Source organism: Hipposideros armiger, unplaced genomic scaffold (genome assembly GCF_001890085.2).
Source record: "Hipposideros armiger isolate ML-2016 unplaced genomic scaffold, ASM189008v1 scaffold_616, whole genome shotgun sequence".
Classification (NCBI taxonomy): domain Eukaryota; kingdom Metazoa; phylum Chordata; class Mammalia; order Chiroptera; family Hipposideridae; genus Hipposideros; species Hipposideros armiger.
Window position 1 is genome coordinate 16918 of NW_017731966.1, and position 22963 is coordinate 39880.

A 22963-nucleotide genomic window follows, 5' to 3' on the forward strand; every position below is an offset into this window, starting at 1 on the left:
TTAATCCACTGACCACATTTGCCAAATAGATCCAACCAAATCTTTGGGAATAGTTTCTTGTGTAGCAATAATAGGTCCACCAAATTGGGATTGTACGCTGTGCACCTACTTTGATGAGAGACTCTGATAATAAGATCAAGGATGACTTTCATGTATGTACTCTACCACCCTATCAGGTTTTCCTCCAATAAGAAACACTCTATCAGTGGAAAGAGGAAAAGCTTGATTGTTGTCTGCATGTTCCCTTGAAATTCTTTGATTATAGTACCTTTGACCTCAATAATTTCTCCTGCTAGACTCTGATGAATCAGCAGTCTCAGCTGGCAGTCAGTGTCGACACTTCCTTTACAGCGTTGGTAATGTAAGCCTTCCACAGTGTTACACTTGAGCAGAAGCTGGCTGGTTGCAGTGGGTGATGGCAAAAGCAGGCCCTCTTCCAAGGTAGGGATGATTTTCTTCAGAATCTCTCCAATTGTTGTAATAGCAGCACTGATACTCAATAGGCGCTCGAGGCCACTGAGACTGAAACACTGGCATTGTAGTCTGTATGCAAAGCCATAATATCCTTGCCTCCTTTTCCAGTCACTGCCCAGCAGTCTTGCTCCGAAGCAGAATGCATAAGTCACCATCTCATCAGTGTTTCCAGATGTTTTAAAAGCTTGTTCCTCTTCCATACCTTCTGCAGGACGTTTACCAAAGTCATCATTGGTTTTGGTGTTGCGGGAGGTTTCCTCTGGCTGCTCAGTTTCAATTCTCTTGGATTAAATGGACACACCAATCTAGGCCACAAATAAGCGGGATGTAGGCAACATAGTTGAGGTTGCTGCTGCAGAGAAACGGACGGTAATGGCGTCTGCAGCCAGCTTTAGAATATGTTTTAATTTCCAGTTTCTTTTGATTTTTGTCCTTTTTCTTCTAATATCAATAATAACATTTTCATTCAATTCTAGAAATTTATTGTAAGAAAATCATAAGGGAGGCAATATTTGAAATCAGAATAATGATCAAATAACTGTGGAGTGACAATACTAGGAGGATTATGTATTATTACAAATGTTATTCATGAAGGATATTAAAGACTCTAAAATATGTATCATATAATGCAAAGTTAAAATCTTAGGATATAAATTCTGGGATAATTACATATACATATAAGTACTACTATTAATTATAGTTTTTTCTGAGTGATGAAGTTATGAGTAATTTTATTTTCTTCTTTGTACTCTTCTTAATTTTCAAAATTACATACGAGCCCAATATTGTTATTGTAATTTGAAAAGTTATTTGTAGAGCTGTCACTTTGCAAGAAGGGATACCATTCTAAAATATAAATTTGAACTTTGCTTTGACTACTAATTAATTTGCAAGGTAAGCAGAATTCTAAAATTTATTGGGTTGAAAAATATTTAGTTTTAGAAACAAAATAAAATAACCAAAATTTCCTTTAGCAAGCAATGGATAAATAAACGGTGGTACATTTAAACAGTAAAATATTATTCAGTGCTTAAATGAGCTATCAAGCCATGAAAATACATAGAAAAACTTAAATGCATATTACTAAGTGAAAGAAACCACTCTGACAAGGCTACCTACTATATGATTTTAATTATATGACATTCTGGAAAACCAAAACTGGGTAAGGAGTTGAAAGATCAGTGGCTGCCAGAAGTCAGGGGGAAAGGAGTGAGGAATAGAGGGAGTACAGAGGATGTTTAGCGCAGTGAATCTATGGTGTATGAAACTATGATGGTGGAATATGTCATTCCACAATTTGTGAAAGCCCGTACAATGTACAAGGCCAAGGGTGAACCCTAAGGGAAAGTGTGGACTTCAGTTGATGATTGGTCAATGCAGGCTCATTGATTGTGGCACATGCACCACCACTTTGGTGGAGAAGCATGATTGATCAATGCAGGCTCATTGATTGTGGCACATGCACCACCACTCTGGTGGAGAAGCTGATAGTGAGGGAGGCGGCGCCTGTGTGTAGGAAAGAGGTGTGAGAACTCAAATTTCTGTTCCGTTTATGCTGTGAGCCTGAAACTGCTCTAACAACTTAATTTTTGTTTTTTTAAAAAGCAAAATAAAATCAGTGAATGATATTTAGTAATCCTGCTCTCAGTGAATTCTACTTGTGGCTTTTGTTTGAGTTTTTTGTTTTGTGTTTACCCTGCTGTGACGAATGCTAGGTTTGGGAACACATTGCACAGTGGTCTGGTCGATACTCAAGTATGTGTTCTTCCCCTCAGCTGAGATATTTGACCTTTAGCCTCTTTGTGTAGGAATATAAAAATGGGAAGCATAAGTCTCCCAGGGAATCAAGTAAATATCTTATAAGAAAAGTTGTTTAAAAAATTTTGGCATGAATTTTGGGGGTGTTCTGGGTGGTTTGAAATTGATAATGAAATAACCAATATATAAACTTTGCCCAACTTGCTATGAGCAGGATAGATTTGATGTCCATTTGTGTGCTTTTCTGTTGTTTTTGAAATGCAGCATCCTTATTTGGTGACAATTTCCTGATTTTTCTCTGGAAAACTTCCCCCTCTCCACTCTCTACCCATGTGGGGCTCCAGACCCTGGTTTAGGCAGCAGGAGACTGAGGCCTAATCTAATCAGAGCAGGCCAGCTCCAGGCCACAGTGATTGGCTCAGAGCTAATGGCAAGGCTCCGTAATTGACAGAAATTCGGTGGGTGTGAGTGTGTTTGCTCAGCCAGAGGCAGCGCGGTTTGAAGAGCAGGTATTCCAGATCCCACTGCTTGGCTGTGAATCCCAGTTCCCCAGTTCTACCTACTAGCTATATGACCTTGAGTAAGTCACTCATTCTCTCTGGGTCTCAATGTCCCCTATAAAATAGGGCCAAGAATACTCCCGACCTCATGGTGTTGTTATGGGGATTGCAGGAGTTAATATTTGTAAAGCTTGGCACCATGTTTATCCCCTCAACATTTTCCCTTGGGTATGTAATGAGCATCTCAAATTTAACCTACCCCAGATGAATCCTCCTTTCATAGTTTTCCTCAACTCAGTTAATGACGTTTCCATCCTTCTAGTTGCTCAGGCCAAAATCCTTGGGTTACCTTTGACCTCTCTGTCTCTTTACCCCATAAACAAATTCTGTCAGTTTCACTCTCAAAATAGCAGGGGTAACACTTTATGAATTATATCAATTATATCAATTTCTAACGACTACATTGTACACCAGAAACTAATATAAAATAATATTGTCAACTATAATTGAAAAAAATAGTCACTGCAATATAAAAAAATATATTTCGATTTCAACCAACAGATGTTGATGCCAAGCTGGTTCAAGGCACCATTATCTCTTGTCTGGATTGTGGCGCCATAGCCTCCTAAATAATTTCCCTGACCTGCCCTCCATTCACTACAGTTTATTCTCAACAAGAAGCCAGAGTGAGCCTGAGAAAGCAACGCGGGGAAATGTCCCTCTCCTGTACTGAGTGCCCGTCTACCCTCCGGCCCCCAACGCATGCAGTTACCCCTCTAGCCTCTCCCCTACTTCCTTCCTCCTTGCTGCTCTGCACCAGGCACTTCTTACCTGGCCTCCGCTCTTCCTACAGCACACCAGATGCTCAGCACTTACTCTTTTCTTCCCTCTGCTGAAACCCTGTTGCTCCGGATGTCATGCGGCTACCTCACCTTCTTCAGATCCTACTCAAATGCCACCTTGTCGGTGAAACCTCCCTTGGCCCTCATCCTAATGTGCAAACCTCTCCCCAGTTTTTATCCCATTTTCCGCTTATTTGTTTCTTAGATTTCATCATTGCCTCATATATATTGTACTTATTTATCTTGTCTGTTATATGATGTCAGACAATTAAGTTCACAAACTCATCCTAGAAAAAGTGCTACATATTCATTGCTGAATATCACTCTGGTCACCTTTGAAATACTCCCCTTGGGAAGCTATGCACCAACACCAGTGCCTAGTCTACCCTTCAAAGCAATTTTGGAACTTTTTTCTGGAATGGCCATCAGAGCTATTGTCACATTACCCTTGATGTCCTGAATGTCATCAAAATGTCTTCCTTTCAATATTTCCTTTATCTTCGGGTAAATAAAGAAGTCACTGGGGGCCAGATCAGGTGAGTACAGAGGTTATTCCAGTAGTTATTTGTGTACTGGCTAAAAACTCCCTCAAAGACAGTGCTGTGTGAGCTGGGGCATGGCTGTGATGCAAGAGCCATGAATTGTTGGCAAACAGTTCAGGTCATCTAACTTTGTCACGCAGCCTTTTCAGCAATTCCCAATAGTAAACTTGGTTAACTGTTTGTCCAGTTGGTACAAATTCATAATAAATAATCTCTCTGATATAAAAAAATATTAGCAACATTGTTGCAACAAGTTTACAAATATAATTGTCAGACCGTGTATGTCTGCCTGCCATTACAACATATGCTCTACAACAGCGGTTCTCAACCTTTCTAATGCTGTGACCCCTTAATACAGTTCCTCATGTTGTGGTGACCCCCAACCATAAAATTATTTTTGTTGCTACTCTATAACTGTAATTTTACTATGGCTATGAATCGTAATGTAAATATCTTTTTGTTTTCTGATGGTCTTAGGCGACCCCTGTGAAAGATTCGTTCGACCCCCAAAGGGGTCGTGATCTACAGGTTAAGAACTGCTGCTCTACAAGCACTGAATTTCTTTCTTTCTTTTTTTAATTAAAATTTATTGAGGTGACAATAGTAAGTAAAGTTACGTAGGTTTCCTGTGTACAATTCTGTAATACATCATCTATATATCATGTTGTGTGTTCACCACCCAGAGTTAGTTCTCCTTCCATCACCACATATTTGATTGAATTTCTTTTTAACTGCTGTGTATCCAGTACCTAAAACAGTTCATGAAGCACAGTACATGCTCAGTAAATATTTCATGCATGAATGGATGAATAAATGAATGAAAGAAAAAGATTTGCGGTCAAGTATGATATTCATTGATAGTTTGCAGTGCCTAGTAGGTGCCAGGGACTTGCTAGTCATTGGGATCACACATGAGAACAAGACTGTTTCACTGCTCATTTACAGCCTAGTGTGGGGCCCAGGGGGATGAAGAAACTGTTCCTCAAAATATCAGGAAGTATAGGGTGCATAGGGGAGCCCAGGCTGCAATGAAGGCTGCAGTGAAGGCTTATGAAAGAGGTCCCAGACTTAGGGTGCCTAAGCTGTCGCCTGAAAGTTCAGGAAGAGAAAGTAGCTAGGTGAAGGGGGCAAAGGGTGGGAGAGCTGAGAAATCCCGGGATCATTAGGCTGAGGTTAGCCATAACAGGAAGTGGCTGAGAAGGCCTCATGATTGGGGTCTCCAACCAGACTGAATAAACAAGCAAGCAGTGGACCACAAGGAAGAGCAGGCAGCCCCAGTGAATTAAAAGCACTTCAAGGCATTCTGCCAATTAATTCTTGTTTCAGTGAAAACACAGAGTAAAGAATGAATACATGACTTGGCCCTGCTCGGTTTCAGGATGTGGGAGGAGGACTCATGCTGCTTTCCTTCCCACAGACTGCCAGAAAGACACCACCAGTTCGCTGGCTGTGATCTGTTTGACACCACTATGTGTGTTTTTGTGTTGTTTTTGATATTCAATATCTTTTCACTCTTCTTCTGGTGACAGTAATGTGGTGTGAGGAGGTACAAGACATACTGAGAAGGAAAACATGTTCCTAAGAAACCAAGTCCGCCTCCAGCTTCCCAGTGATGCTCAGAACCTCACGCCTGCCCTGGGCGCATAGGAGCCCAAGAACATGTTTCCAGAAGGTGCCCCTTTGGACCATAAATCCTCTGCAGGGACAGTCTGCGTCTGCCAATGCTGGGCCAGTCCATAGTGGGTGCCCATTAATTGTTGCCTAATGACAGAGGTAAGGTTAGTGGGACAGGTTTGAAATCAGATTATCTGGCTTCAAAACCCTTCTCGATTAACTAACTTTGGCTAAATTGCTTACCTTTCTAAGCCTCTGTATCCTCATCTGTGGTATGGGACTAGTAAAGTGTTGTATGAAGGCAGAATTGTAGGGCATTGTACACAAAGTATTTAACACTCTGGTATGTTAGCAGCTATTTTGTTGAACGAGGAAAAAGAAGAATTAAGTGGTTATATGATGACAATGTTGTAGGGTACTGCACATGAAGTATTTGACACTCAGTGATGTTAACAACTATTTTGTTGAAGGAGGATAAAGAAAAATTATAATAAGTAGTTACTTATAGCCTCTTACCGTTTCTCCCTTCAAAACTGTGCTTCACTACTCAGCACATGAACAACAGATGCTTGCTCATAGATGGGTCTGAGCTGGTGAATCTGAAGAGGACCCTGGACCTATTAGGGTCCCCATCCCTGGTGAATGATCAGTCTGTTGTTACTGGGTTTGAACTGTGGAAGAGTGAGTTGTTCAATCCCCAGGCATTGCTTGAGCGCCAGCTGCATACCAGGCATGTTCTGATGCTAGGGCTTTAGTAGCAGACAAAGACGTGCAATGGCCCTGTTCTCACGCAGCTGACCTTCTAGTGGGAGAAAGGAACCCCATTTCTAGGGCTTTACTAGAGAAGTTGGATGCTCTTTATCTTCTACATAAGCACACAGGTTCTAACAGTAAGCCGGAGACACAGGGAGATCACAAGATAACATACTCAGGTTCAAAGAGCTACCAAGGGGTGGAGAGTTGGGATTTGAGTCTGGGTTCTGTATTGTGGGAGCCAATATATGGCCTTTAAAATTGTAATGATTAGAAAAAAGACTGGAGGGAGAGATACCAAAATGTTAATGGAAGTTGGGGTAGGGTTTTGGAAGGTGGGGACATTTTTCTCCCTTGCATTATTTCCAGTTTTTCAAATGGGGTCGTATTACTTGAATAATTTTAAAATGACTAACGAAGTTGACGAAGGTACAAAGCGTACTTGAAATTCGCATTTTAGGACCAGTATTTATACTAACTGACTGTGTGGCTGGGAGGAAGTCACTACTCTGATGCCCCAGGTGCCCCAACATTCACCCTATAGTCTTCCCTATAGTTCCGTTTAAATGCTTTCCTCGCCTTTTTACAAGCTGTGCTTTTCCATCAACAGCCATACCTAGTGTCACTTCCTGAAATCCACTCTGACGTACTGTGATCTCTCCTGTGCATAGGCAGCTATCCCAATATTGGTGCTTATTTGTTGAATACTAGCCAAGGGTCAAATGCTCAACTAAGTACTCTACGTATGTTACTTGATTCAGTCCTCAAAATAGTTCAATGATGCCCACAGACATTTTTAAGCCTACTCTACAGAAAAGGTACTTGACATTCAGAGAAGTTTTGTTTTTTGCCCAAGTGGCAGAGTCCACTCAAGTTTACCTGACCAGAAATCCTGCATTCTTAACTGCTCTACACAGGGCTTCCTCAAGGCCAGTTTAATTTTGTGTCCTCAGCAGCTACCATGGTGCCTGGCATGTGGTGGGTCCTTAATATATGTTAAATGAATAAATGCCCAAATATGCCTTTTGTTTTGAGCCTCAGTGCATTTTAACTATGTGCAAATATGTCTGCAATAATAATATTACCATTGTTGAGTGCCTATCCTATCCTAGGTCTGAATATTATCCCGAAATTAACCTTCTCTTTAACCTGTTGAGGAAACACTATACTGTATCCATTTGACAGATCAGAAAACAAATTAAAACATGTACTTTCTCCCCAAATCCTGCCATAACCAAAGGGTGTGCAGGGAGGGTAGCTACTTTTGTGTACATTTGTAATCTTCTTTGCCAGGGCATACCAGGATGCTTGACATCTGTGGATGAACACCTTACTTGGAGAAAGACCACAGAATGAGAGGGTTCACCAACCAAGTGACTTCGTCAGAGCAGAAGTTCCTTTGAGATATGATTTTCTCAGGTCTTTGTTATACCAAACAGGAGGAGAGACTAAAATCTGAAGTACCCCCAAGTCACTGCTGATTCATAACCAGAAATTAAGACAAAACAAATCTGAAAGTGTGTGTGGATGTGTCAATTGGTGCAAGCTCTTCGATTGTATCTTGCAAAATTTTAAAAGTTTGTGCCCAGGACATCTATTTTTAGGAGTGTATGTGCTTGGTTTGTGAAAAGATATGCTTACATAGCAATATTTATTCCACTAGATAATGTGGTAACAACGGAGATGAAAACCTAAGTGCCCATTGATATGGGTCTAGTTAAATCAATCATGGTATTTATATTCAAAGGGATACCAGGGGTCATTTAAAAGAATTAGATTGAGCAACATGTGCTAATAAAAACTTCTTATCCTATATCATTATCACAAGAAAGCTTAAGGAACAATAGGATATGCAATATGCTATAATTTTTGCAAGTCAGTGAAGGCTAATCTCTGTGTTGATGTGTTTATATGTTTATATGTATATATAAACAGAGAGACATGCTGCCTGTTCATTAACATGGTAAGAGGGGAGTTGAGAACAGGAGGAAGAATAATAAGGATCTACATATTCACTTAGTTCTATTTGACTTTTACTCCATGTGTTTTTATTATATTTATTATCAAACAACCATGGTTTTTAAATGGTTTGTGTTTGTGGCAGGTCTTAAATGTTTTATTAGACACACCAGAAAACTATTACTATCAGATGGCTCAGTTCAATAAGGAGCAGGTGGCAAGATTTGTTACCCAGTAACTGATTTTGGACCTTGCACATTACTCAATATAAAATAAGTTCAGGCTGAGGACAAAAGGAGTGGAGGAATGCAGGGAACACAGCAAAGTCAGAGATCAGGGAAATGAACCCCAAGGAAAAGCCATTTCTCATCCCATTTTCCATATTATTTTATTTAGATCTGGGATTGTGAGCACAACCCTATGAATCCAGTTTGGAAAGCTTGGAACAGGGGGTGCCAGAAATTAGACTCTGATCAGTCACTCATTCATTTACTTGTTCAACAAGCATTTGTGCACACCAACTTGAGTTCTGGGATGCTAAGAGAATACACTTCAGTTCCTGCCAACCTAGCCCTGAGCAAAGTCCTGGTCTAGTTGGGAAAGGAACCTTGAAGACATTCTCAGGGGATGTGTTTCTGGGCTAGGTGATCCAGACCAGAGCCTTTGAGATTTGTATTATCCCAGGAGATCTGGCATCTGTGATATTAAGCTAGAAATTGTCAAGCTTGGAGACCTAAGCAGTTTGGGAGCTATGTGGGGTAAAGAAAGGCTTCCCGAGGAAGTTGCAGTGAAGGGAACCCGAAAGATCCTTCGGAGTTGGTGGACAGTGGGGAGGGAGAATAGCCCATCACCAGGGAAGAGCTTGGTCTGGCTGGGGACAGAGAGAAGGCCCTCAGGACTGGGGTGCCATGGGGGGTTGGCGAGAGAGGTGCCCGTGGAGGCTGGAGGAGGGGTTGGGGGGCTTGTATGCTTGCTTGCTGTGTTTAGAGCTAGTGGAGGGGTGAGGCATCAGCATTAAGTTTCAAAAGTTACATCTTTACAAAATGCGGGTTAAAAGGAAGCCACCACCCAGGCTGTGGTGGAGAAAATGGATGGCAGAGGTTGAGGAGAAGGGATTTGGGGAGAATGGTTGGGAAGCTCTTCCTAGGTGAGCAAGAGGGTAGGCTTTCTCTTGGACTAGCTGGTGGCAGAGGAGATGAATAAATGCTTTTCAGGCAGAAGGAACCAACTTCTGGGTGGATGTGTGAGAAGAGAAAGAAGGAAGGGCCAAAGACTTGGAAGTTTCCAGGTTGAGCAACTGGAGGATGGGGATTTTTTTTATTGCAATTTGAAAGATCAGAGAAAGATCTGGTTTGAAGGAGAAAGATGAACAGTTCAGCTTTGGATGGAGTAATCTGCAAGTAGTTATAATCCTCCCTCTATCAACTCTTGTCCCCTTCAGGACCTCTCAGCCATGGGGTCCCTCATCTGTCACTGTCTCTCACCCTCCTTTAGTCCTCACTTAAGTTTCTGTGAGACTGAGGTGCTATATTCCATTATTAAAATCCCATCTTTGTTTAAACTTTCAACTCCCTTGCCTTTCTCTTACTTGATGTCATAGGCTGCATGGTGTCCCCTCCCCCAAATTCATATGTCGAAGCCCTAATCCCCAGGACCTCAGAATGTGACTGGATTTGGAGAAGGAACCTCTAAAGAGGCAATTAAGTTACACTGAGGTCATTAGGGTGGGCCCTAATCTGATATAACTGGTGTCATTATAAAAGGACAAAATTTCAACACAGATGTGTGGACACGCAAGGGAAAGTCCATGTAAGGACACAGCAAGAATGCAGCTATCTATAAGCAAAGAGGGGTCTCCAGAAAAATCAACCCCACCGACATCTGGATCTCAGACTTCAAGCCTCCAGGACTGTGAGAATATAATTTCTGTTGCTTTATCATGGCAGCCCTGGCAAACCAATACACAGGCAAACCCCAACCCCATCAAATCCAACTCTGCCTATTTTTGCTGTTCCCACTCCATCCACTCTCCCAGCATCCTGCAGCTCCCCCAGCACCCCACCCACTCTCAGTAGGTGACCTTCTCATTCATTGAGCAGCAATCAGAAGAGAATGCCCACATGTCACTGTCAGCAAATATACTAACCTTCCACCCCCTAAAGCCATGTTCCCTGCCTTTCCCTAGGGGAGGAGGCTGACTCCTACCCACACCCCCTGTGTCTGGGATTCCCAGTGCTAAGAACCTTGAGAGGGGAGAGGCAGGGGATGTCTGGAAAAGCCGCTGGGTTATGTACTGAGCCACCACTCGGAGTGTTTACTGCATGGCAGGCACTTTTCTAAGCACAACCTGTGGATGATAGAATTGCATCCCCTCCACATGCTCACGGAGCAGGTAGGGATAGCTGATGTTTACTGAGTGCTTACCATGTGCCAGGCATTATGCTGAACAGGTGGTAAGTATGAATTCACTTAATCCTCATAACAACCTCATAAAGTAGGTGCTACTATTGTCTCCGCTTTATATCTGAAGTACAGCGATGTCAGGTAACTTACCCCACATGGCCCAGTCAGTGGGTGTGGAGCTGGGTTTGAACTCAGAGCTTAGCCATGATGCCACTTGAGAGAAGGGGTGGAGTCTTAAAAGGGGGCTGAGCAGGTATTTGTCAAGGCTAAGTAGTAGAGGCATGTCACGTCCTGCGTGGCAAGGGCAACGCAGATTGAATAAGTACACAAGAGGAAAAAGTCAGATAATAGCGAGACCAAGGGGCGTCAGCCTGGAGGACTGGGCTGAGCCCCGAATCGGGTCTTCGTATGCTTTTATTGAGAAAATTTCAAGGAAGTGAAACTGAATTACTCAAAGACCCGTGTGTCACATGCCTTAAGGCTGTTTTCCATTAACCAGCTCCCAATGTACTCCAACATGTACGATGCCTTCACACATCCTACACAACCCCCAGGACAGCGCCATTCTGCCGCGTCCTATTCAAATAAGGGAGATGACCGATATCATTCCATCGGGTCTCAGCATTCCGAGACACTTCCTCAGGACCCCGTTAGGTCAGGGGTTAGTGCTGAGGGGCAGTCGTGGAGGTAGCTGTAAGGCAACAGAGGCAGAGCATCCCTTTGCAGGCGAAAGGCTTTGCTTGTACACAGGTACAGAGGCAGGTAGCCAGCCTTTCTATTTTCCAGGAAGCAATGTGGCTAAGTACAAAGCTGACAAAGGACATCATAACGGTTCAAGGATATACTGTGTGTTATTTAGGAATCTGCAGAGTAAGGTTAAGGTGGCTGCTTCTGCACTACTGTTGAAGTCTTTTAAGTCCTTTAAATTTGTATTGGTCCAGCCAGCCAGGGAACTTTGAGGGAGGGGGTGGGGTGGGAAAGAAGGCTGTGAAAAGACAAGTGGAAGACAGAGGGGGAGGTTGCGGAATCCCGTAGTGGCAGTTCTCTCCACCTTTCCTGCGCAGCCTCAAGCCTGTCTCCTCCGATTTCGCAGGACCGACCCTGAAGTAGACCCAGTGCCCAACCACAGATTTAGCCTGGTGTCGGGGGAGGAACCCTGCTGCAACCTCTCCAAGAAAGCCAAGATCTGTCTGGTCGTCCTGTGTGTCCTGCTCGTGACAATCATCGTGGTGGTGGTCGGTGTCCTGTTGGGGAGGCCGAAGCCCAAGCACAAGGAGTGGGACGGGAAGGGCACCACTCCCTATTTTCCCGAGATCATCCTGGGAAGATGCTACGCATTCACTGAAATCCGACAGCTTGAGCTGAGGTGAGTTGGCGTCTGTGGCGCAGGGCTGGGGCACCGCGTGGTGGTTACTGCTGGCGGCCAGGGGCGCGGCGGGGCACAGCAGGGCACCGCAGGCGGAGGAGCTGTCTGGATTGCCGGAAACAAAGCATCTTCTGTTCCCGGTCAAATGAGAGCCCGCGGGGCAGTGCTGAGGCCAGAGTGCCCGGCTTAGGATTCCACCTGACTCTCGCAGGAGGTCCTGGCGGTGGCACTGTGTGCGCGGACGGGAACGTACGGCTCGATGGCCTGGCCCGTTCAGCTAAGAACACTTGGCAGAAATGCCAGACCTTAGGGCAAGGTGCCCCGAGCCCGGGCAGCCGGGCTGCAGCCCACCTCTGCGCTCACAGCCCCACTGCAGTGACCGAAATAACTGCAGGCGCTGGTCTCGGGGTGGGTGGGCGGAGAGGGATTGCGTAGGCGTTGGTGGCATTTTCTACTTTGCATGGGGTTTCCTTCTGCTGTCTCTGACCCGAAAATGCCTGGGTGGTTACAGATGACACCTGCTGAAGTGGCTTCTGGAACCTGTGGTGGCAGGATGGTGCCAGAAGGGCCAGACCCTGAAATGAGTTTCATTTATTCATAGAAAACAGCTCCCCGATTGGTGACACCAATGACCTGAGAACTCATTGACAAAACGAAACAATAACAACTTTAGAAACTGAGATACAGCTTGTATGGAAAGGTGCATCAGCTCGATGAACCTGTACAGACCCTGGAAGCACCACCCACATCAGGCTACGGGGCCTTCCCAGAAGGTTCCTGGTGCCCCCTCCCAGCTAGCTACTCATGTCTCCCCACAGTGAACCCCTTTCTTGACTGCTGTTCCCAGGGTTTCATTTCACCCGGAGAGCTCATTTTGAAGTTTACACCAAGTAGAACACGCTGGGAAGTAAAAACCTACTTCACAGGCTGCCTGAGGCCCCAGGGGGAGCCGCGATTTCCTGTGGTGGGTTCAGGTTGCACAATTCGGCCGCCATGCCCCTGCAGTCCTGGGCAAGGATCACAGAGACGCCTCAGCCCTCAAGTGTTTGTGGCCTAACGCAGATATCAGAGGTTTTCCTGGCAAATCGCTCAAGTCCAAGATTGCCAGGATCCCTTAAGTTTTCTCACAAATAATTGACAAGTTAGTTGACAGAGAAACTAGAAGTGAAGGCGTTCCTTCAGGTGGTTGCACTTAGTACCAATTACATCAAGTGATATCCTATCTGAATTAGTACAGATAAAAGTAATTGTTTTATTTCACTGTAATTTAACAGTTTTAAATATTTGCTGTACAGACATCTTTGGTAAGGTCACACTCTTTGTTTGATAAGCACACCAATACAGCAAGCAGATACACCATAGAAACCACAGGACTTTTTAGTGGTTGTCAGGGCGCCTGCTCAGCATTAAGCACACAGGTTTGTATACATATGTATATATACCTATGCTCAACATATGCATATGTGTGCATGTACACGTAGTTAAAATGTTAACAGGGGATAGCTTCCGTTAATATTTTTTGAACATCCAGATATGTCACATGTACACGCACACTATTTATATAAATTGTGAGTAATTAACATGGTACTTAGTAGGTGCCAGGCACTTAAAAATATCAAAACTTTTAGTCCCTTAACAACCATACAAGGCACTGGCTATTGCTATCCCATTTTCCATATGAGCAAACTAAGTCGAGAGTTTGAGTACATTGCTGAAAATTGGCTCCACAGACTGAACCCAGCCACCATGCTGTACTGTCTGTGCATGTTCTGAACACAGGTAGAGTGACTCTGAAATTTATTGACGATGTCTGGAGACCTTTTGAAAAGAAAGAAGATGCTATTAATAATTATGCTGTCAATAGGCTTAAACCAGAACATACAGTCACTTTATCCTTGTGTGGTTTAGAGCACAAACTATGGAACCAAACTGCTTGTGTTTAAATCTTGATTTTGTTACAATGAAACTTTGGGTGTTTACTTACTTTCTCTGTGCTGCAGTGTTCTTAACTGTAAAATGGCATGATAATGTCACATGCGGAGAGTATAAGGGTTAAGAAGAACAATCCTGGTTATACTAAGTGCTGAAAATAGTATTTTTTTTGGAAGTGCAATATCACTGACACATTTCCACAGTAATACAGGTAGACGAAGGCCAACATCAAAATGGGTGCCTAGTATTCATTTTATTTAAATCACAATCCAGTAAATCAGTCCTCTAATGATAGAATTTATGTTCTTTTTAATTTTTTTAAAGGTTTTATTGGGGAATTGGGGTAGAGGAACAGTGTTGGGGAATTGGGGAAAGGGAACAGACAAGTTGCTGTCCTTTTGTTCTTCAGTCTAGTTGTGGAGGACATTGCTTCAGTGGCCCATGTTGGTATTGTGATTGCATTCTTCCCGGGTGAGGCAGATTGGTCGCCGGCCCCTGGACGGCCGCTCACGCTGGCTGCCAGTTGCTCATGCTGGCTGCCGGCCACTCACAGTAGCTTATGGCAGCCCATTGCAGCAGGGACAGCAGCCTACAGCCGTCGCTGGCGACTCACACAAGCCCAGCTCCAGGTTGAGCTGTTGAGGGCACAGCGTCAACTGGCCCTCATGTGGGACCCGAACCGGAGCTCTGCTGCTCAGAGCTGGCATCCCAAGCCAACTCTTAACCAATGTGCCACTTGGCTGACCCATGTTGTTTTTAATTTTTTAATATTATTCTTTTTTTTTAACTTAACACCTGGTCTTGGAGATTTTCCAATGTCATTACATATAGATTTACCTCATTTTTTTTTAACAGTTCATAGTATTCTATAGGGTAGATGTAAATATTTTCTAGTGACAGAAAATTAATTTCCAATTTTCAGTCCCATTCATTCATTCAACAAACACTTGCTGAGCATCTACTATGTCCCAGGCCATGATTTAGATACTGAGAATACAGGCATGATGACAAAGTTCCCGTTCTCATGAAGCTGTCATCCCTGTTAGGAGAGACGTGCCTCAATGACCGTCCTTGTACAGATAGTTTTGTGTACACGTATTTCTGTAGGGTAGATTAGTAGTGGTGGCATTGCTGGATCAAAGGGAGAGTTATGCGTATTTTAAATTTTATGTGTTTCTAAATTCTTTCCAAAATAACTGCACAATTTTATACTCCCATCACCCTCCGTCAGAGGGCATGCTTTTCCACAATCCCTTCATTGCTGAATAGTATCAACTCTTTATGAGAAAAATAACCTCTAATTGTTCCCTGGTTATCAGCGAGTCTTAGCATGTTCTATACATTTATTGATCATTTAAATTTTGTTCTGTGAATTTCCTGTTCAGATCCTTGCTAATTTCTGCTTGGTTGCTTGTTATTTCTTTTTATGGGAATTCTTTATATATTGTATGTACATTATATATGTGGTGTTTTCTTTCTCTCTGCCAGCTGTCCATGCATTGCATCTAATTTCTGTTGGCTCCCCAGAGACTTTAATCTCAAGGTCATAACTGATTAATAATTCCCTCCTTCTTTCTATGTTGTTGAAAGTTTGGCTTTCACAGACTATTTTCCTTGTAGTCACACCCTCTTAACATCAACAATCTTTCCTCTGAGGAATTCTGAAATTGTTTCTGTGGTCCTCTTCTCACATCCATCTGTTGCCAGGTTACTGTCTCTTGACTTGTTCTTTTATATTGGGTGAAAGCAGCAATTGATGTCGATTATTTAACCTGGTACTTCTGCTTTGATCCAGTTCTGTTTGCCTCTGCAGGTCTTTTTAAAACTAGATATTGACATATAAATATGTGATATGGCATATAATACCAAGGAAAACAAAACCAGCATAAAAATTATGATATAATAATTATAACTATGTACAGTAAAACTGAATGTAAAGGAAAAAGACAGTAAAATATGGCACTGCTGGGTTAATAATGGAATGTTTGTAGGTTCCTTTCCTTATTATTCTTCAGTTTCAAATGATCTATAATTAATAGCTTGCTTATCAGTACCACAATAAACCACCCCAAAACTTAGTGGCATAAAACAGAAATCATTTTATTGTTATACATGATTCTGTGGATTTATTGGGCTTAGCTAGTCGGTTCTTCTGTTTCTTGTGATGATGACTGAGGCTGAAGTCATCTAGGCCCTCAACTAAGCTGGAATATCCAAAATAGATCAGGTATCACTCACATGAATGACGCCTTGGAGGGGTCAGCTGAAAGGCTGGTGTCACCTGGGATGCCAGAAAGGCTGGGTCTCTCTCTTTCCCCATGACGTCTTAGTGCCTCACAGCCACACCCCTAAAACCTTGACTCTATGAACATGTTTTACTTTCAGTACCCTGGATGTGATCATCGCCTTGAGGCCATTTCTTACTTGGACATTCTTTTGCCAGGAAAGATTGGGAATGACGAACACTTTTATTTTCAAACTTAGCAATACCTGACTTGGAAACATTTAGTGTTGATTCTACTTAAACATGAATAGTTCTTCTTCTTCGTTTTTTTTTTTTTAGCTCATTTTTTTTTCTTTGTTTCTGTATCTTATCGTACACAGCTAAAAGGAATGACATGGCACTTCCAATATTCTGCCTGGAATTGACCTTAGCCGAATTTATAAGTTGTTTGGTCTATTTCTATTAGCTCCATTAGTGCAGGTGGCAGTGTTACTAAACTGTCAACCATTATATAACGTGGGTCACCTTTTTCATAGCCTCCAATAACAATTTCCTCTGTATCCATCCAGCCTTCATGAACAGGGTCCTTAAGACCTTAGTTACTGACACCTGTTCCCCAGTGCTAACTTCACACTAATAGTAGGGTCTCCAGAATGACAGTGAGAGCGAGAGCGAGAATGAGAGCGAGAAAGAGAGAGAGAAAGACAGAGAGAAGGATTTCAAGGAATTGAATCATGTGATTGTGGCAGCTGATGAGTCCAAAATCTGCAGGGAGGCAAGCAGGCTGGAGACCCAGGGAAGAGCTCATGTTGCAGCTTGATTCTGAAGGCAGTTTGTTTGCAGAATTCCTTTTTTCTTCCGGGGATGACAGTCCTTTTCCTAAGGCCTTCAGCTGATTGAGTGAGGCCCATCTGCATTATGGAGAGTAATCCGTTTTACTCAAAGCATACTGATTTAAATGTTACTCTCAATTAAAAAATACCTTCACAGCAATATCCAGATACATTTGACCAAATAATAACACATGGATAAGATGATCTAACCAAGTTGACACATAAAATGAACCAACCTACACGTATTTTAGGATTCTGTTACACAGCACCTCACTTCCAGCTGCCACTTCCTGTTGTGGTTGTCCATTGTTGCATTATTAGCTACCTGGAAATGTAGTGACTTAAAACAGCAACGATTTATTATCTTTCATGATTTTGTGGGTTGAATGGGATCAGCTGGATGGTCTGTTTCATGTGATATCAGCTGGTGCTGTGGTCATCTGGGGGATTTTCTTGGCTGGAAATTTCAAAATGTTGTACTTACTTACAAAATGCTGTACTTACAAAATGCTGTACTTACAAAATGTTGTACTTACAAAATGCTAGCCTTCTTATAGGTTTAGACCCCTAACTGGCCCAGCATCCCTTCCACCTCATTCTATTGGTTAACATAGTCACCAATTCAGCCCTGATTGAAAAGGCATGAAAACAAGAACCACCCTCAATGGAAGGGGCATCAAAAGAGTTGTGGACAGCTTTAACCCTTCAGATATCGTTTTGCTTGTTTTCTTATTTTAATTTCCTCCTCATATTTTTTTTTCTGTTAACATCTGTTGCTATTTCTACTTTGTTTCCTTTTATTAACTAGATTTAAACATGAAAAAAAAATCTAATATATGCCTCCTAGAATTTAAGCTCCTTGAGTCTAGGGACTTTTTGTATTGTGATACACCTTGAGGACCTAAAATAGTGCCTGGAACGTAATAAGCAGAAATATTTAGTTGAATTAAAGGAATGGTAACAAGCTAGTATATTGTAAATAATAGAAATAAACAAAGCCATATTAATATAACTCCTCAATGAACTTTGCAATACTATCACTCCCAAAATGTATCAGTGTCTTGTTTGGGCATTTGGATTATTTTTCCTTTTGTGTTAATAGCTTCTTGGTATTTCTTTGTAGGTCATAGAACTTTATCTTCTATGCCTGTTCCTTTCCCTTGGTTTTCCTTTTCCAAATCTCTTAATCCCACAGAACTCACATTCTGCCAGTCTTTTAGTATTGAAACTTGTCTCTGGTTATCAAGCAGGGCCATTTTTGAATTGAAACAGGAGCATTACATGCAGAAAACTCCTGGACAGATCACACCTGGCTACCCCATCTTAACATTCACACACAGGAACTACCTTTTGTCCAAGATGGCCCTGAGCATATGCAGCCCCAGAGACACGTGGCCAAGAGCTACTAAAGTGCTAGCGAATTGTGAGCACTGACCTTGGGGGATGTTGATATTGAGGGAGAACGAGGACTTAGTCAGGACCCAGGGCCTTCATTCATTCAGTGGGCAGAGTCTGCAGGAAGAAACGGAGAGGCAGCACCTAGAGTAAGGTGGGCCTCTAGGGAGACACCCAGATGGTGTGGCTTCCTTTTCATGAATTTTCTCACTTTGAGGGTCAACCAGCCCTCCCCATGAATTGCAGGCACCCATGATAGCTGCTGGCTGTCCAGGGTCGGGAGCAGGCCCTTCTATGACACTTCTCTTCATCCCTCCCCCAAGAAAACCTAAGGTCCTGGAGGGCAGGGACTGATTTATTCACCTCTGTGTCCCCTTTTGTCTGGCATATTGCTCTCTTAATCTAAATAAGATCACATTGTAGTCTCTTAATAGGTGCTTGCACAGTTGAGTTCAAAACCACATCATGTTGCTTCAAACTTATAGTGAGACACTTCATCAGAGAAAAGTTTTCATCAGTCTTACCCTGTCTTCTGACGACCATTTCTCTGCCCACACTGTCTTTTCTGATTCCTTTAACTTCATTTACAATTTCTTTTCCTTTCTTTTTCCTCTTTAAAATTTCTAAGAAGATTTTTTTCAAACCAGTTCTTCATTTTCACTTTACTATGCCTTCCATTATAATGACTTTAGCATTTTCCTAACTTCTAACTCAGTAAAATTCATTAGTACAAAATGTAAACTATACGTAAATGTTAGTAAAGAGTTACTGGGTGCCTGGTGCTGACGCTAGGCATGGGGGCGTTCAGAGAGGGAGAAAACACAAGTCCTGCTCTTCAGAGTCCTGCAGGGGAGGTGGGGGAGGACTGGCCTGGAAGCAGAGAACTGCAGGACAGCATGGTCTGTGACAGCAAATAGGTTTGTACACAGATGAGAGGGGTCCCCGAGGGAGCGGGGCTTCTGTGCTGTTGTTAGCCCTTTCCTAGATTCTGTGGGGTGAGTCAGATGTACTCAGGTACCTATCAAACAAGAAAATATATGAACTGCTATGAGCCAAGTGCCAGCACAGTGCCACAGGGATTCAGAAATGAGCATGACCACCTGGTAGGGCAGAGTCAGGAAGGACTCTCTGAAAGCAGTAGCATATGAGGTCTTCCTTTTATGGTAAAGTTACAGCAACCGGGTGTTCTGAAGAGTGTGTTATCTTGTTGAATGAAGCCTGGGAGACAGATAAGATGCCACTCTTGGGAGAAGCAATGGCCATAAAGACATAAAGATTGCATTTCTCATCTTCCCTTGCAGTTAAGGGTGGCCATGTGACTGCATTTTAGCAAATGAGATAAGAGCAAATAGTGAGAACATCTCTTAGCGCCCAACATTAAAAGGCAGCCTTTTGCTGTTGCTCCTTTTTTCTCCTTTCCTTCTTCTTCCTTTTCATTTTCTTTTTCCTAATCTTTCCTGCAGACTGCAATGTAGTCATGATGGCTGGAGCTGGGGCAGCCATTTTGGAACTGAGCACATGGGTCTCTGACATGTGGAATGTCATACCAGGCCCAGATACTGGCCTCCAGAATGATGGATCCGTGGGAAATTCAATTCTATCCTGTTTTAGTCCCTGTAATTTTAAGTCTTCCTAGTGTAAATCAAATCCTGATATACTTGCTTATAGAAGTGTTACGAGGTTAAATGAGATATGCATGTGAAACAAAAATTTAGCCCTCAATAAATGCTACTTGTTGTTGTTAATATTATTACTGTTGTTGTTACAATTATTGTTACTCTAGCCCACCCAACTTGAGGGAATGATTTGGAATTTTGCCCTGTGGCTGTTTTATATCAAAGCTGTTATATTTTCTAGGCTGATTCTCACTAAGGTGAGCATGTGTGCCCTTCCAAAATTGTGAACAAGGAGAAACTCATATTGCCTGTAGACAAGGGGAGCAGCAGGGGTGTCACCCTCCAGGCTGGGTTTGTGACCTAGATCTGACCCCGAGCAGCTGTGCGTTCTCACCATCCCATTAGTGGGACATACTGACTGTCTCCCAGGGCCCTGTGAGGATAGCCCGTGTTAGCCAATGAGTTCCCAGGTTATCCCATGAGGCATGGGCCACGCCCACCTCTGTTGGCTGGGCATAACTGCTCATAGCCTACAAGATCTTAGCAAAGACACACAAAAAAAGGAGGGAAATATAATGCTGATGTTGACTGAGCCCCTAATCTTTGCTGGGTATTGTTTCAGAAAGATTTAACATGTTTAATTCCAGAATATCCATATGGGATGCTTTATAGATGAGGCAACAGAGGCAGAGATAGGTTGAGTGACTTACCCAAGGACACACAGCATAACTGACAGAGCCAGAGTTCACACAGGCAGCCCACCTCAAGGGCCTTCATCCCTGACCTGAACAAAAGGGCTTCCCCTATTTCCAGCCCCCAAAAGAGCAGGTGGGCAGGGCGGCTTCTGTGAAAGGACCTGTGCCATGCTAATACTCTCTGATTCCTTGGCTTATGGAGGGAGGCAGGTCTGAGTTTGGGAAGGGAGACACCACTCTGGAATGAGCTACTTTGCTTATACTCTTCAGAAGGGAATAGAAAATAGGGGTCTTGTCTGTACGTCTCTAGGTCAAACTGCCTGACCTGGCACTGCACCTAGGATCCCTCTGCAAAGGCTGGAGTTTGCCCTGCTATTGACAACTGAGCTCTCCCAGTGGAAACCCACTTCTCTGACCCAAGGAAATGGTGGCATATGCGCATTTGTTAACACAAACACACAAAGGGAAGTTCCACCTGCTGTCTACTCCAGCACTCTCCTGATCGGTTCTTCCTGGCCTGCCTGCTTTCCCACTGACAGGGGCTGTTTGGAGGGGACCTGGAGTTGGAATTCCTATTTCAAAGACTATCTCCTTTTCTGGGGCCTGATCAGAGTTTTCCAAAGTGATTTTTCTAAAACAATAATCAGATGAGGTCACTTCCATGCTTAAAATCATCCAATGGCTTCCCACTGTAATTAGAGAAAAATTTGCAATCTTTTCCTTGGTCCAAAAGGCCTAAGTGATCTGCCTCTTGATTGTTTTTCTGACTTGATTTCTCACCACGCTCCCACTTCTTCCTTTACACTGCTGTTACTCTGTTGTTCTCAGCAAGTTCTTTCCTGCCTCAGGGCCTTTGCACTTGAAGTACCCTCTGTCTGGAAGGCATTCCTTATTGTTCAGTCTCAGCTTAAGTGGCCTGTCAGGGAGACCTCTCCTGGCACCTCCCTAAAGTGGTGATTGCTTCAGCATTCTGCTGTCTTCCCTCCCCATTGATTTCCTGCATACTTATAATCTTCTATACTTATTTTGTTAACTTATTTGCTTTTCTGAGTACTGCCATCTCTCTAACCAGAGAGCAAGCTCCACGAGGAAAAGGACCTTGTAGGGCAGGGAGGGTAACGATCACCCATAAAAGTGTTGTGGAGTTTAAACGAGATGATGTGTGTGAACTACTTGTGACTCAGTAAATGCTTCCTACATGAGATATTTTTGGGGGTAATTATGCTTCAAAAATATGTTTGAAATCTAATTATTCTTGTTTTATTTTATTTTCCATGTTTTATCTCATAGGCATAAAGACTGCCAAAAGATAAGGAAGGCATTCATGGATGCATTCATTTCTAAGGACCCTTGTAGCAGTACCAAACAAGACTACCAACCACTGATAGAGTTGACAAATGAAACTGTACCTTGCGGCAAGGTAACTGGGTCAAGTTATTGATTTTCAAATGGAGGCTGACAGCCAGAGGGAGGCGGTCACAGGACCAAATTTTGACCAGGACGAGGGAAGAGGAAAAATCTGGACATTAGTATGTAGTGTGTTGATGGGGATGGAGTTTGTGGGGCTCTTGAGAGACCAGGATGTCACTAGGATTTAGGACATCTGGGGCTGGGGAAGGGAGGCAAGGGAGAGAAATGGGGACACAGTAAGAGGAAAGAACACTTGGTTAAAAATCAGGCAAAATAGGGCCGGCCGAGTGGCGCGATGGTTAAATACTGGCTTGGGACGCCAGAGGCCCCGGTTCAGATCCCACATATGAGGGCCAGTGACACTGCCCTCTACAGCTAACATGCTGAACAACAGTTCAACCTGGAGCTGGGCTGCTGTGAATCGCTGGCCAAGGCATAGGCTGCAGCCCCTGCTGCAGTGGGTTGCCATGGGCTACTGTGTGTATGGCTGCAGTGAGCGACTGTCCAGAAGCCGGCGACTGATCTGCCTAACCCGGAAAGAGCGCAATGATGTGCCAACTTGGGCCAGTGAAGCAAAGTCCTCCACAACTAGACTGAAGAACAAAACGACAGCAACTTGTCTGTTCCCCTTCCCCCAATTCCCCAGC

General features: G+C 43.2%; 1 protein-coding gene across 1 annotated transcript in view; it reads left to right on the plus strand.

Annotated features, from left to right (window-relative positions):
* The first annotated feature begins 389 nt into the window (after positions 1 to 389).
* CD38 (CD38 molecule) overlaps positions 390 to 22963 on the plus strand; it is a 34225-nt gene continuing 11651 nt past the window's right edge. The window contains exons 1-3 of the mRNA XM_019625143.1: positions 390 to 441; positions 11939 to 12211; positions 22197 to 22326. Of these exons, the coding sequence (XP_019480688.1) occupies positions 416 to 441; positions 11939 to 12211; positions 22197 to 22326 (429 nt within the window). The 5' untranslated portion in view covers positions 390 to 415. The remainder of the gene's footprint in view (positions 442 to 11938; positions 12212 to 22196; positions 22327 to 22963) is intronic.